The sequence below is a fragment of the Spermophilus citellus genome, assembly GCF_964194105.1.
Source record: "Spermophilus citellus genome assembly, chromosome: 11".
Classification (NCBI taxonomy): Eukaryota; Metazoa; Chordata; class Mammalia; order Rodentia; family Sciuridae; genus Spermophilus; species Spermophilus citellus.
Genome location: NC_138192.1, coordinates 47,927,944 through 47,944,065, shown reverse-complemented (window position 1 = coordinate 47,944,065; position 16,122 = coordinate 47,927,944). Strand labels below are relative to the sequence as shown.

Below are 16,122 nucleotides of genomic sequence, written 5' to 3'. Positions count from 1 at the left end.
CCAAGGACCGAAGGGATCAAATCCGATTTGCCCAGAGAAGCAGCCCAGTGCTGATAATTCTCAGCTGGCTGGTAAATGCAGAGCGTTCTAGGCGCCTGGCTGGCTCAGCCCATTGCAGAAAAGTCTCCCCCTTCTCTAAAGACCCAATTCCCTACAGAACCAGCTTGGAGTTACTTTCCCTTCAAGGAGACTGAAATAATTGTGATTTGTGGAGTTCTCAGTTTGTGGTGGTATTTTCCTGTTGTGTTAAATGCCTCTTACTAAGTAATAGATGTGATTTATGTGGACGACGAAGGGGTGTGTGGTGGATTCGGTGGTTAATCAGTGAATTCCCATCCGCTGGCATCTCTCACTGCCCCTCTTGCGTGATGTAAGATCAGACGTACCCTGCATTGAAAAGTCAAGACACACGAGCGGCTCGCTCGCGCTCACACACACTCAGTCTCCCGCACGCGCGCATCCTTACACCTTCCACATCCTGCTCCAGGCAGGAGAAGGCGGACTAGCTGGACTCACTGAGCTGAAGAATTCCCAGTGACATTTGTAAATGACGCTGCTCAATTCCGGGCTCCGAGCCGTCGCTGTCGCCGCCGCCGCTGCCGCCGCCGCCGCCGGGCCAAGGGTGCCGCCGAGCAGTCTCCAGCGCAGGCTTCCTTTCCGGGGGACCACAATGTCCGAGTTTCTCCTCGCCTTACTCACTCTCTCGGGATTATTGCCTATCGCCAAGGTGCTGACCGTGGGAGCCCACCAAGGTAAGGAGAACACCCATCTCCCTTTTCTCCCTCGGCTTTGCTCCTGGGCGATGCTTGCAGATAAGTGAGTGTGGAAACTTAAGTCCTTGCAGCCCCGTTCCCGCTCCCCGGGACCATTTGGCCACTGTGTTCTGGCCTCTCGGGGGGGGGGGGGTGAGAGGTGCGGTGGGGGAATTTCTGAACCAGGTGCCAGAGTTCTGGACACCCCCACAGTTTTTCCCCCCTCCTTTGGCCATTTACGGGTCTTGATTTTGTACCCTCCGGGAGCGTTTGGACTTGATTGTGCGCTTCTGCCCGCGCATCCCAAGCGCTGCAGATGTTGGGATCAGAAATCGCTTTTCCATGAGACTCCCCTTCGCTTTGGCTCTCAACTCATGAGCTTTTGCGGGCTCCAGATTCTTCCGGTTAAGCGGGTCAGCCCTCAATTTAGCTTCTGGGTTAACTTCATTACCTGGTGGATACAGGGTCTATGGAGAGGTGAAAGAGCCTACACGACCCCATTTGGTTTCGGTAGCCCCTTCCTGGGGCAGAACCCAGAGAGATTCGCGTCATCAGCCTAGAAGCTTTTTAGGGCGCAAGCACCTGCTTGAACTTGACTTTTTTTTTTCCCCTTCGATTCAGAAGGTCTTGACCCAGCCCCATGGTACCTTAAGAGACTTGCCCACTACTGGGGTACCTTGATCCAAACTGGTGCTTTACTCTTGTTTTTCTTTCTTTTTTTTTTTTTTTTTTTTTCTTTTTTTTTGTTGTTGTTGTTTCCAGTAGCTGATAAATGGTAGAAGTTTAGAAGGGAAGTGGTATGGGAAGCCTAGGGGAGAGGAGGTGGATATTATAATAAACCTGTATTCTGTAAACTTGTAATCTGGAAAACCGGTAATTCCTGCACAAATTTAATAACCTTTGACAACGGATGCACGTATGAAAAAAAGGGAAAAAGAGTAGATGAATATCTGGGACACAGGAACCAGGGTTGGAATGGTTAACTGCTTAAAGTAAAATCAGAAGTATCATAGATCTAGTTTTGCAAATCATAAAATGAGTTTATATGACTAATATAGTTCAACTTTTAAGTTTAATTAGGAATAAAGAAAAGCAAGTAAGAAAATATCAGATGTCAGTGCCAAGCCAACAGGCAAAATGTTGCATTGGGAGATTTAGTGTCTCTGTTTATATGAAGCGAATTATGAACTGACTGAAAATTATTGCTTCATTATAGGAAAGAGCAGGGGAATGAATTGTAGTGTTTGTATCCAACCTGCTGTTGGCAACCAGACCATACTCTTTATAATATACCCACACATGCCATTTCCTTTACCAGCGGTGGGACTAATATGAGTTCCTTTAGGAAATCTGACACTTGCTAGAGATAATCTTTTAAACATATCATTGTCACCTAATCACATAGCTTCTGAACTTGCTTAACTTGCCTTGAAGTTGGTGTGAAATAGTTGAAAACTGTACTGATAAAATGGAAGCCCATAGCTCTAACTTGAAATGATGATGTGTTTGATCTGGAACAATCGGCTCTCAACCTTTCTTAGGATTGTTTGAAGTTGGACCGCAGCAGATGAACAGAATGAAGCTTTTCAGCCCAGTGTGCTAGCAAAATATAATGGCACTGGCAGACTAGAGCTGTTAGGGAACTCCTTCAGAAAGAACCCATCTCCAGAAATTTGACCTCATCTGGAGCTAAGTCCTCTGGGCTTTTGTGTATATTTATGTGGGATAGTGCTGTTGCTACAATGATCACAATGAATGTTTGAAGGGAATTATTTATATAATAAAAAAGTTGAGCATAAAGATAACCAACTTTCTTGTGAGAGGAAATTACATAACTAAAGGATTGTATTTAGTGCCATTTAGTTCCATGAAGGAAAGGAACATCTAAGATATAAGCCAGTCAAATGGAAAATAATTGTGAGTTGTCATTGTTTATTTCAGTGTTCATTTTCTTCCTTAACAATACCATCCTAAGAAGTACTTTGTCATGCAGCACAAGTAAAGAGTGGTAGGCCAACAACCTATTGCTCTTTATATAAATCTATGAAGATACATGTATACACATCTTTCCAAATAGCTAATTGCCATAGCAAGTTACCAAAATGAAAATGAGGGGGCCCCATTTGGGAGGAAAAAAAGTGGGGGGAAGAACAAGAGAAAGAAATATTGTTGAAAGTTGAAAAAAGAAGGTGCTGCTGCATTATGACAGACCTCCCCCACTAAAATGTTTAACAGAAGATATAGGAATATAAACTCAAGGAAGAGGTTAATGAGATGTAACTTTCAGCACATGCTTATGTCAGTTGTCCTTGAGGAATAGAATAGTTACGTGAAAACACCTGTGTGCTCCATAGTGCAGGAACTAGTTTTACGCCCAAAACTCTGAAATCACTTTTAGGTTCTCTAAGTACTTAGTGACTAATGGTAAGCTTTCTAAACTGTACACATTAGATAGAAAATGTTTATACTACTGTATACCTCTGTTGTTTGGGAATGTATAAGCTAAAAACATTTTACTAAATAGAAAAGTACTTGAAACTAACTTACCTTTAGAGTTCAATCCATGTATATCTACTTGCCTTTTAATTATATATTGTATGTTTTTTTTAGTTTATGTTGATTTTTGATTCAGAGTCACACTAACACAGATGTCAGTTCTTATTAGATTCCATCTCATGTGAAAAGAGAAAGATCTTTGTGACTGTTAACAGTCAAAATTGGAGAGTAAATCAGATTCACTTAGAATCAACTAATTTGTCACCTAACAATGTCATATCAAATCAAAGTATTGCTTGATAAGGATTAAGACTTAAAAGGAAGTATGTTTTAAATTGTCAAATTTTCTGAAAAGAAAAGGGATTGAGAGACCTGATGCTAGTTCTCTTTTAAATTCTTGAATATCATAACAGGTGGAAACATATTTCCAAATAATTAAAATTCATGTTGCTATTATCATTTTAATATGCCTGTGTACAAAACCACCTAAATATGGCAGTCATGTTATGTGTCAAAATTTTAATCTTTTTCCCCTCCAAAAAAGGTGAACTGAAGTCCATGTTCTTTGTAGCCAACAGAATATCATTAAAGTTTTGCTTTGAGGAGGTTTGTATTCTTTGAGGTTACGTTCTTCCCTAACCACGTTGAACCTAAATTGCAAATGGGTAATAAGGAAATTATAGAAAAATAAAGAAAAAAATGTCTTAAAATAATAAGAAACAATGCAGACTGCAGAATAAGGAAGGAAAAAAGAGTGGAAAGAAACCCAACAGATAAATTTAGGAAGGAGCTGAATCCAAATCAGTGTTTCTTGAAGATGACATTAAAATATCTTGAGACAAATAATAATTTCTTAATATATATTTTTTCTCTTAATTTCATAATGTACTATGAAAATATTTGCAGTAAAAAATAGTTTAAAAATTCTATCAATGAGACTTGATATATTTAAACCATAACATTGGAGAGATACATGAGAACATTGTAGGAAACTTAAATGTTAACTAATCTAGAATTATTAGGAGGGGGAGTTTTTTTAAAAAAAATAATTGAATATGAATGAAATCCTCTTAGGGTGTTTGATGAATGATATTCTTAATGTATTCTTAGTAATGAAATTACATTTTCTAAATGCTACTTATCACTCAGGTTAGGAATAGGCAAAGATTTGTAGTTTGCAAGTATATTGGATCCAAGACTTTACTTGCTGGTTACCTTGTCAATTTCTTGTATGAGCCTAGGGAATACTATAAAGATAAACTGCATTTATGGTTTCCTGTCATGAACACATCTTGGTCTTCTCTAAGGATTATAATGTTCAGGGATCTCTGTATCTTTTCCCAGTCCATACTTGAATATGATCTATTTTTCTCTTGTTTCTGCTGTAAATTTTTACACCTTCCATAAAATAGATCCCTTCCCCTGTCTTCAACACCTTCCTGATTATAGGGATTCTTTGCAGTAAAAAGTACCAATCAGACATAGTGATAGATTTCTCTATCTTCTATGGCTGTGTGTCAAAACAGTTCTTGTTCAAAGGAAACACTTGTCTTCATTCTAGATAGATGCATTCAAAGAAAGTAGAATTTAAACTAAAAGTTAAACATGCCTGTACCAACATGAAGTCATTCTCCTTCAAAATGGCTGCCTTGGCACAAACACCTTTAAAACTACCACTCTATCTTGAAAATTGGAGAAGGTTTTTATTACTTAAATTTTTATTTTTTAAGAACCTGGATAAAATGTTTATTATTATGATTACTGCCTCTTTGAGAAACATAAAGTGAAATGAAAACATGTTTAAGGTATTTTTCAATTCCCAACATGAACATTCCAATGGGTTTCCATTTGACAAATATTTTGTTGTTGAAGAATCTGATGGTGGAAGAAATAAATGTCAAAATGCATTTGCTGTAGAATTTCCATGTTTATGATATAGCCAGTGTATATAATTTTAACGAATATTTTGGAATGCTAATGATACATAAAGTAAAAAGTTGAGTATTCTCCTAATAAATTAATTAGAATATATGCATGGCCTAACTTCTATCAGAAAATAGTTATCTATACTCTAGGTAGTTTAAAAACGTTTTAAAATTTCCTAAAGAAATCCAGCTCTCCATATTTAATCTAAAATAAATGACCAAAAAATGAATCTAACTTGATATACTGAAAACGTTTTTTTTTTTTTTTATTTTTGGTTTCGGAGGGTTGAGGCAAAATTAATCTGACCAACCAAACAGAAAAGCATCAAGTAATATTTTTTATCCTTTTCTGAGGAGTGGCTGTATATTTTTAAAGGAATTGGCATTCCCAAGTTTAATCTACATTAGAAACCATTGACTTGAAGCATAGGAATAAAATTTCAACCTAATAATCAGAAATATAACAGTCTATAGGCTTGGGAATGTTCACCAGTTATTTTGGAAGGAGATATTTAAAACTAATTGATTTCTTGGGGAAAAAATCTATTATTTAATCCTAAATAATACAAAAAGTGAAAATATTTCTAAAAATTAGTTTCAGTTATTAAAACTTAGTTCTTGATCTAATTCCCATATGTATTAATGAGCATATTTACCTCCATCACTTTTAAAAAGTATGCTTATAGTAATACTGAATCAGTGTTCTGGCTTTTTTGGGCTCTCTCATTTAAATAACATGTTAATTTCACTAGGTACACCTGAACCCTCTCTGTAAGAGAAAGAGGAATGCAGCAATTAAGCTTAGACATTCAAAATTTATATGGTTTTTTCTCCCTATTTTTCTTCTATAAGCTGCCTTAACAATTTTAGGTCTATGTCTTCTCATAAATGATTTTGTGGACTTGGTTTTCCCCTGGCATATCTACAAGGCCATTTTAGAAAATATGTAATATTTATTACTGTTCTGAATTCAGTGATGTCAAAATATAGTCCCTTTCTTTCTCTCTTCACTCTATTGATTTAGGCTCTCTCTATACAAACCAAATTATTTTGACTGAGTCCCCAGACAAAACTAATTGATGAAATTGACTATTAGATAATAGCCATAAGGTCTAGTTGTTGAATAATGAAACATTGTCAACATCTAGGTTTTCTTCTCCCATATTCCAAAATAGTTTTAAATATACAATATGTTGAATAGGTGTCTTTACCTATAGAAACAAAGAAAATTAATTTCAATTAATAGATCCTTAGCATAGGCTCATTTACTTAAAGATAAACTGCATTTATGGTTTCCTGTCATGAACACATCTTGGTCTTCTCTAAGGATTATAATGTTCAGGGATCTCTGTATCTTTTTCCAGTCCATACTTGAATATGATCTATTTTACTGAGATAAAAGAATATAGTCATGTGTACATCGAAGTTTACATTTATAAATGAATAATATTATAACTGAATTCTTTGTGGGAGACAAAGGACCTTTCATAGGTATACTGAGAAAGTGCATTTTCATATATGATTTCTTCTAGCTTTAAGTAAGAGAAAAAGAAGGAAAAAAAAAACTTTTGGAAGGAGATAGAGAATATTGCCTTGCTAAGATGCCCGTGTTACATTTTATCTCACAGTGCATTCTTATTAACAGTCAGACATCTCTTCCTGAGTGGCTTGCACCTCATTGTCCTGACTGGCTTAGCCTTCAGACCAAAGGCAGGTATTGTTGAAACCCGACCTCATTTTAGTGGAAATAATATGTTTCTTCTTTAGGTAAGATCAAGGTACCACAGATCGTCTCTTGTTTTATTCTTACAAGCAATAGGACATTCCTTCCTAACTTTTCTACATTGCATTGACATCCTTCAAAACTTCCAAGACAGCTTAACTTTAGAAATACGAATACATAATTCCTTAAGAATTTTTCTACCGCTGAGTTTTTCTTTAATGACAATTTGTCATCTTAGCCTTTTCTTCTTAAAATGAGAAAAGAGAACTAAAAATGAAGAGGGGGCGAGCAAAGAAGAAGAGAAATGAAACATAGTTGTGGTTGCTTTGAGGGCTCCTAGGGTATTATAAGGTATTGGTGAAAAAGAAAAACTGTAGGTATAATGCTGATAACAGAAATGTGTTTAGAAAGATCTATTTTCTTTTGAAATTAAGATGTATAAGGAAAGGAAGCATAAAGATGCTAAGAAGGAGAACTTTTGACATTTATTGAATTTATTTGCTTCTAGTCACATAGCTCAAGTATCTGAAGCAATTAGGAACCTCAACTTTTGCTGAAATATAAACTCTAGGAATTCAAAAGCGGAGATTTTAGATAATCTAAGACAGTGTGTGCATTTTTCCAAAGCTTCTATTTAATAGTATATTTTATTGGTACAAAAATGCTAAAATAGCAAGTATGCTTTATTAAAATATCCTACTTTATTCAACTCTATTAATTTTTAAGGCATTTTCTCATGACTAAGCTCTGAAAGTACAGTAATAATGATATCACCTCATGGGTGAGATTCTTGCCTCATTGGATGAAAGTATTACGAAAGGAGATTTTGTTTAAAATACTAACCGAGTCAGATTTGTAGTTAGAATTACTAACTTAGAATCCAGCCTCTCTCTGAGCCCTTGTGCTCTCTAATTGTAACACAAATGGTAATAATACACTAGTATCATGTTGATGGTTTCTAATACAATGGTATACTGATCTCCATTGGGAAAAGTATCTTGACTTCTTTTGACATTTATCAACATCAAAAATTAGGTACAATTTAGAACTTACACATTTTCCTGGGCCCATCATCACATTATGTTTTCTTCCTGTTTTTATTTTCTAAAGATCTTGTCAGATGTTTTGAAATTAATCCTGACAGTGAAAACTAATATCTTTCCCCATCTATGACCACACTTGCTGCTCTCATTGCTTAGAGAATGTGAAGTAATGAAGGACACTGACTTTTATATTATCTTTGTTTTAATCGGGGTATCACCTGAGTTTTATAGAATACAGCTCCAATCTACTCTGAAAAAAGAAATGCAGCACCAACCCTACACTTTCCACCTTCCATTAGCACAGTTACTAATGTTGTGAAAACACGTTGCATCATATATTACATTCCATAAATACCCATTTTATCAATGATAGCATTAACTTAATGTGAGTTACTAATGGCAAGAAAAGCCTAACATTTTTTTCAAGATGCCTGAACTTTTTTTTTTTTTCAGTTTTCCCTGCTGAAATCATTTGATCCCCCAAATAGCCTTGTGATTGGTGGTCATTCATGTATTTACTCAGTCAACAAATTTGAAGAAATAGGTAAAAAGCATTGTTCTAGGTGATGGGAAAGAAGCAAGTGGGCAAGTTCAATAATGCAACCAGAATAATGGGACTTTTAGCATGGGAGGAGACAGATAATAAAGATGTAAGCTAAAAAGAAGGAAAAATAGTGTACGTGATTCATGAAAATGCTTTGGGGTGCTATGGTTACAATCACAGAATCTTTTGGAGAAGGGTGACATAGCTACTGATACTAAGTGATGAGAGGAGATGATCTACAAGTGGTGCTGAGGAGGGAGCTTCCTATGCAAACCCTTGAGAGGAAGTCATGAATTTGGCATTTTCTTAGAGAAAGAAAAAAAAGACCTATATGTCCAAAGTGAATTGTATGTGTTTGGTAGAAAGGGAGATGAAACAGCCATATTTATGATAAAGTCAGTTTAAGTGAGCTAGGACCATGTAAATAAAGGTGTGGGTTTGGCTCTGATTACAATGAGCAGCAATTGGATATCTAATCAGAGACAGCATGACATAATAAACCTTTTTAAGAGATCACGCTCATAAACTAATTGAAAGGAGGAGAAAAGATCCAGTTAAGGGTTCATCATAACTGTCCTGGAGAAGATAATGGTGACTTAAAGAGAAAGATAGCAGTGGAGATAAGATAAGGTAGAGCAGAGATTCACATCTTTATTTTAGGGAGATGTTCTATAAAAATGAATGTAGCACCATCCAATATATTGGGATTAAGCATGAAATAAAGCCTCAAAACATAATTCTTGGAGGTAAGGGTTAATATTCTAAACAGATTAATATCTACTTTAGGTGTAGTAACCTAAATGGTTACTTATTTTTAAATAAAATGATTGCATCCTATTTTTGCAAGCCCCTCTTATTCACTGTATAAAATATGTTTTATAACATAAGGCATATGGCCTTCAGATATGGACCCGGTAATATTGCTTTGCCTTTTATTACTTTTCCCTGTCAGAATTCCACCTTCCCTGTTATTCCATATTCATCATTAACACATCTCGAAATTGGAATTAATAGAGTCTGCCTCACAGTTTTCTTTGGTGTTTGGCTAAAATAATATATTTAAAAACATTCTAAGCATTGAAAAATGCACATCAATTATTTTGCTGTTATTTCTACCAATATAAACCAGCACAATAGCAAAAAAAGAACAGGCAATCGCCTATAGAGACTCATTTGTGTTTTCTTCTTGAGGTAATAGTGTCTTTAAGAAAGAGCTCCTTTTCAATTGTCCCCCAATCCTTGACATGATTGAGAAGAATTTGTACTGACAGTCAAGTTCCTGGTTATGAATATTCGATTAGGTTAGTAAAGGGAAGAGATTGTAAAAGAGCTACTATTCACTGTATTCATCACTCTCCCTGGAAATTCCAAGAAAATTATAGGAAAAAAAAAAAGGGTGCTGACAGAAAATGGTATACAATCTACCAGACCAGGAGAACCTATTAGTTAAGAATGTATGACTCACTGGGTGTTGCCTCTTGGTCTATTAGAGCCCTTGGGGTTATTCCCCTGAACCTATCCATGGATAGTAGGTGACAGTCTCAGTGCAGATTTTAGACCTGGAGACAGAAACAGCTACATTAAAACCAGGACAAGTAACATAGACTCTAGTTTAGCAACAATACAACTTTGGATTTTTCAAGTAACCATTGCTTGTGGCTACCAAACACTTCTGATTTATTTAACTCTTGGAGCCAAAAAGGGAAAGAGAACATGAGAGGAGAAAAACAAGAAAGGAGAGAGGTTTATAAAAGTGACAGAAAAGGAAAAATATCAAAATATCAAAACCTAGAGGGTCTCTGAGATAGAAGGTAGTATAACATTTGAAGGAAGAATTCTTAGTGTTAAGCTGATTGAGTTCTGCTGGGTCCTAAGGTTTAGAAAATAGTTTCCAGATTTCATACCTACATATTTTTTTTTGCTTTTTTTCTCATTTAATCTCTCTTTTGTTTTTTACCTTATGCACAGACATAGGTTAGTTTTAAAATATGATAGTAAAATCTGCATTCCAAAGTATCACCATAATGCCACCTTGGTCCCCAAAATATTTCACTCAATTTCTTGTTAGGTTATGTAGACCACCTAAATATAGAACCAAAAGGGCACCTTGGAGTGAGTCTTCAACTCTTTTAAACTCTTTTTTCTTTAGATGGAGGGATCAGTAACATGATGAAAGAAATACTTTACCTCATCTGGGGAAATTACCTTGGAAATGCTGCATAATCTTTACTAGTTGTGTACAAAAAATAAATTCTGTTATTAGTTTTCAAACATGGTATGGCTTTAAATTTAAGAGGTGACCTATACAAAACAGACAAGGCTAAAATAAAAAGTGATCCAAAACTTAGGCATATAAAATTTTAGAAATACTTAAATAAAATATTGAAGTAAAAGATCTCAACTGACTTATTTATTTTGCAGAAAGCTTACTTGTGAATATAGTAGACATATGCTAGATGCATGTATGAAAATACAACTTGTGTGTGACTTTAAGTTTAGTCCTTTTTTTTTTTTTTTTTTTTTTGGTAGGTACCCTAGATTGAATCTAGGAGCTCCAAACTACTGAGCCACATCCCCAGCCCCCTACTTTTTAATTTTTTGTGTTGATATAGAGTCTCACTAAGTTGCTTAGGACCTCATTGAGTTGCTGAGACTGGCCTTGAACTTTTGATCATCCTGACTCAGACTCCTGAGTTGCTGGGAGTTCAGGCTTATGCTGCTGTGCCCAGTTCCGTCCATTTTTTATTCATGTTGTCAAAACCCTCTTTGATAATTTGGCTTCATATTTTCAGTACTAAAATCAACATTATGCCTTCAAATAAGTTAAACATGAAAAACACCAAAATTTTATTAAATTTTAGTGTGTCTGAACCAAATGAAATTTGAAGCTGGGAGATTTTGCATTAATATTTAATTTGGGGCTCAGTGTAAATTTGTTTGCTGTGTACTTTAGCAGAGGGGTGCCAGAAAGTATGGAAAGAAATTAATCTGAGTAATTGAAAGCAGCAGGAAGGGGAAGGGTTACTTGTATATTTGTGAGTACAAGGTATGATTTATGCTCCCAGACTAGAACTCTGCTCATATCACACGGAGGTCTGCTGAAGGGCTTTATTTCTTTCATGAGAAATGTACTATCAGAAAAGGTTCAAAATCAGCATAAGGAGTTTATTTATATTTTAGGTAAAGTAAAAAATAATTACTGCTACATGCTTAGAATAAAAGGCTTTGGGGCAGGAAATGTTGTGACCCCTTAGAACAGAACTTAAACCTGCTATAAAGAGCCAAGGAGAATAATCAAAGCTCATTCCAATGACAGTTAAACTGGCAAGATACCTGGAAAATCTAACAATAGCAAGAAAATCACTTAAGTAAAAATAAACTTTCAGAAGCTGAAGCTACTCCAGTTAACCAAGATTTAGAGATGAATGCCAAGGAGGATTAGCAAAACTCTCTTCTGTGTGAAATACAGCAGTAATGGCTCCATTGCCACATCACAAACTTGTACTTGAGAGCCACTGAGTGAGTGTTGAGTTCAGTCTGCAGTAAGAATAACATTTCCTTAAAAAGGAAGAAATATAATAAAGGAACCCAAAGTAGCAATTCTGCCCCTTTCCCTGCCTTCTGTGGCAAGAGAAAATGATTGGCACCATTACTTCTATTGTTTCACCAAGGAAAATAATGTTGACTTATAGCTTCTGAGATCCCAAAATCCAGAGGAAAATTGACTGCTTAAATGTCTTTGCTCATCATATAACGTAACCTCATTCTTACTCATTTATTGACCTTTATGAATTAAGGGGCAAAACATAGGACATGTTTAACAAATGCAAAAATGTACAGCACCCAGACTGGTCAGAAGATGCAGTGCTGTTGGTGTCATGCAAATTAGAAGCAACTGGACTGTCCATAGGATACAATATAAACATGTTTTTGGCCTTATGCAAAAGGGGCAGCCAGGGTAGCCAGGCCTTTGGGTAACACAAGAAAGGCTGGGAATCTGGATTTGTATGTAAAATTTCTTAAGTTTTAAACATTTCTGATCAAGATAAACCACTGACACAACACACAAACAAATAACAACAGGATGCTATAAAGAAATAGTGACAGATGTAACACTGAGTCAGATAGGCTGTGACCCTCTCTGGGGTCCCTGAGTGCAGACAACAGCAGAGTCTGCAACAGAGGACATTTTATTTGATGCATTGCAGACTGAAGAGACAAGCATACTGCCTAGAAATCTTCATTGCATTATTGTTGTAGGGCCTGGGTTTGGGAAGAAGAAAACCACAGATGAGTTTCAGCAGTGCCCTGAATCCCTGCTTCACAACTTCCTCTCCCCTGTTAGACATAAAGCAGTGGAGAGGAAGATGTGAACGAGGGGGAGAGAAAATAGTAATAGAAAACCTTGTTAATGACCCAGCAGAGGGTTCATTAGATCCAACCCAGTTGTGACTTAGGAACATAGCCCAGGACATCATCTAAGAAACAAAAATGTCAATAAAGGGGGGAACTGCTAAGAAGAGATTTTAGTCAGCTTTTGCCCTCTGAAACTGAAGCATGAAAATATTCTTTATGATACATAGTCACATGGTTGAGATAAAACATTGCCATGCTACACACAGATAATTATTGAAATATGGAAGGAAAAAAAGGAAAAGACAGGAAGGAATAGAAGAAAAATACTGTGTAGTGAACTGAAGAGGGCAGAGATATGATCCTCATGGGTAACAAATTCTTGTGCTGAGACAGGAATGGATCATATCCATGCTTGTGGTTCATCTTCCCTTTCCTTGGAAATGCTGTGACTTAATAAGGGCAAACTGTGTGCTCTATTACCACACATGGTCTTTAGATTTCAGAACTATGTTTCACGTTAGCTCAGTATATTCATACTAATTATTTGAACCAGAGATTTTTTTTTTTTTTTAGTTTTTGTGTTGAGTTAATTTTAGAATCAGAGAAAATTTGTGAAATTAATATTGTGAGCTCCCATACTTTCTTCACCCAATTCCCTTAATCCTACATATTGCATACCTGTAATACAAGGTAAACATACATATATAATATTCATACAATAAATGTTATTAAAGTACACACTTTGTTCAGCTTTTAACAGTCTGATCTTTTTTTTTGTTGCAAAATCTTTTCCATTTTTATTCCACAAATAGAAACTAAGCTGACCTTAATGACCTACCTCAATATCCAGTTCAGATTCAACACTGAATTTTGTTGTGATATCTATTTTGATTCCTCCAATCTGTGACAATTTCTCTGTCTGATCATTTACTTTCTTTTTAAAAATGTTTTTTTATTTGTTCTTTCTAGTTATACATGACAGTATAATGTATTTTGACATATCATACATATATATATAACTTCCCACTTTTGTGGTTGTACCATGTGTATTTACACTGTTCATATATTTATTCATATGTGAACATAGAAAAGTTACATCCAATTCATTTTACTGTCTTTTTTATTCCCAACTCCCATCCCTTCCCTTCATTCCCCTTTGTCTAATCCAGTGAACTGGTATTCTTTCCCACTCCCCTTATTGTGAGTTAGTATCTCATATCAAAGAGAACATTTAGACTTTGGATTTGGGGGATTGGCTTATTTTACTTAGCATTATGCTGTAATTTCATTCTTCTTTAGGGCTGAGTAATATTTGATCATTTACTTTCGTGTCTTGGGCTTATATAAGAACTACAGGTCATTCTCTTTAGAATGTCTCACAGTTTAATTTTGCCTGATAATTTTCTCATGATGGAGATTATATATTTTTGATAAGAGCATTACACACAGATATATGCCCTGTATCATATCAGGAGAAACAAGTCAATCTTAGTCATTTTTGGTGATGTTAACCTTGATCACTTGGGTGAGGTGGTTTCTTACTCATTCTTTCTACATTTGTTAATTGGAATAATTCTGTCAGAGCTGCCAATTCTACTCTATGTGCATATGTATCTATACCAGTGAATATCTATTACCAATATATACTCATTGATATTTATTTCATTATTTTTACTATAATCCAGTACCATCATTGTTTATTTTCTTGCTTATGTATTTTCCTCGCTGTCTACTGCAAAAAAATTCAGGTCAACAACTCCAACCTTTTAACATACGTTTTTTTTTTTTTTTTTTTAACTTTCTGATGCTACCAGATATTCCCAATTCATCATGTATTGTCCCTGTCCCTACCCTGGAATCAACCACTTCTTCAAGGACTTCATAGGATATCAAAACATCAGAAACTTTTAATTGGATGTATTCTCCAAAGAGTAATAAGGTTATCTTAAGAGTAATAACCAATTACAAGAACAATTCTTCTGCTAATATGTTTTGATGTTCCAACAGGTATCATTTTGTTTAGTGCTTTCATTTCAACAGTATACTTATGGCAATGACTGATTTTCTGATGAGTAAAATGCTCAATTAGTGTTATTATACAAGGTGGTACTTATTGAGACATTCAAACTTCACTGCCTGCAAAGTTTCTAAAGAAACACTTTATAAAATCTGTTAGTATTTATTGAAGTTTTCTCAAGAAATATATCCTAGAACTTTGGCTTTTAAAAAAAAGATATCTCTGTACCACTTATCCATAATCCCATTAACTATTAAGGTTGAGGCCAGAGGATCCCAGGCTCAAGGCCAGCCTCAGAAACTTAGACCCTAACTTAATAATTAAAGTAAGTAAGTAAATAAATAAATAAATAAGAACTGGGGGTATAAGTCAGTGATATAATGTCTCTTGATTCAATCCTCAGTACAAGAAACAAAGAAGAAAGAAAGAGGGAAGAAGGGAAGGAGAGAGGGAGGGAGGGAGGGAAATAAAGAAAGACATCTCTGTCTTCAAGGAGCTGATGATCTAATTCAGACAAGAAATATTATGCAAATATAAATAGGTCATATATAGGAAAATTGGGGGTTTTAGGCAGACCTGTTGGGTGAAGATAGGGGTATGCATTGATTCTGTATATTGCCTTACAGATGGGAGATGAAAAAAAAAGTATATACCAGGGAGAGTAAATGTGTTTGATCATTTAGGCCAATATTGACCAATTATTTCATGACTCTGCATACTATTATATAGAATGGGGATTCTATAGCTGGGTCTGGTTTCATTTTGTAAAGTGTACTATGACAAATTGTTGATGCTTCCAATGAGCATAGCAGAACTATAATGAGTTTTAATATCTGACCATTTCTGGTTTAGATAGCCCCCAAAAGAGTTTTTGGTAATTGCTATTACAAAGAGTGGTACCTGTCTATGTTCCAGAGGAACTGCAAACTTCCAGCTAATGAAACAACACATTTTTGTACAGAAATGAGCATCTAGATTGTATCTGAGTGGCCTAAAATTGCCATTTTTTAATATGCATACCTTTTATTTCCTTATTTTCTTAGTTTCCTCCTCCCCACGTGAACACAATATCACTGTGCTTTTCTGTGTTTGTTTTGAACTTTCTGGTGGTTGGTGAGGTCCTGTCTGGGTGATCATTTCCAGTTCTTAACTTTGAAACTGCATGCATGTTTCTTGAAGCTGTGAGAGCCAAACACAACCTCATTCTGTAAAGAACTTGATTCATCTTTTAAGTATTTGGGTATATCCACTTCTAATGAGGTATTG

At 35.5% G+C, this 16,122-nt stretch overlaps 1 protein-coding gene across 1 annotated transcript in view; it reads left to right on the top strand.

The window, feature by feature from the left end:
- Positions 1–376: 376 nt before the first annotated feature.
- The window catches only part of LRP1B (LDL receptor related protein 1B), a gene marked incomplete at its 3' end in the record, with an annotated part of 1,847,377 nt that continues 1,831,631 nt past the window's right edge, over positions 377–16,122 (top strand). The window contains exon 1 of the mRNA XM_081262419.1: positions 377–752. Coding sequence (XP_081118545.1) covers positions 548–752 — 205 coding nt within the window. The 5' untranslated portion in view covers positions 377–547. The remainder of the gene's footprint in view (positions 753–16,122) is intronic.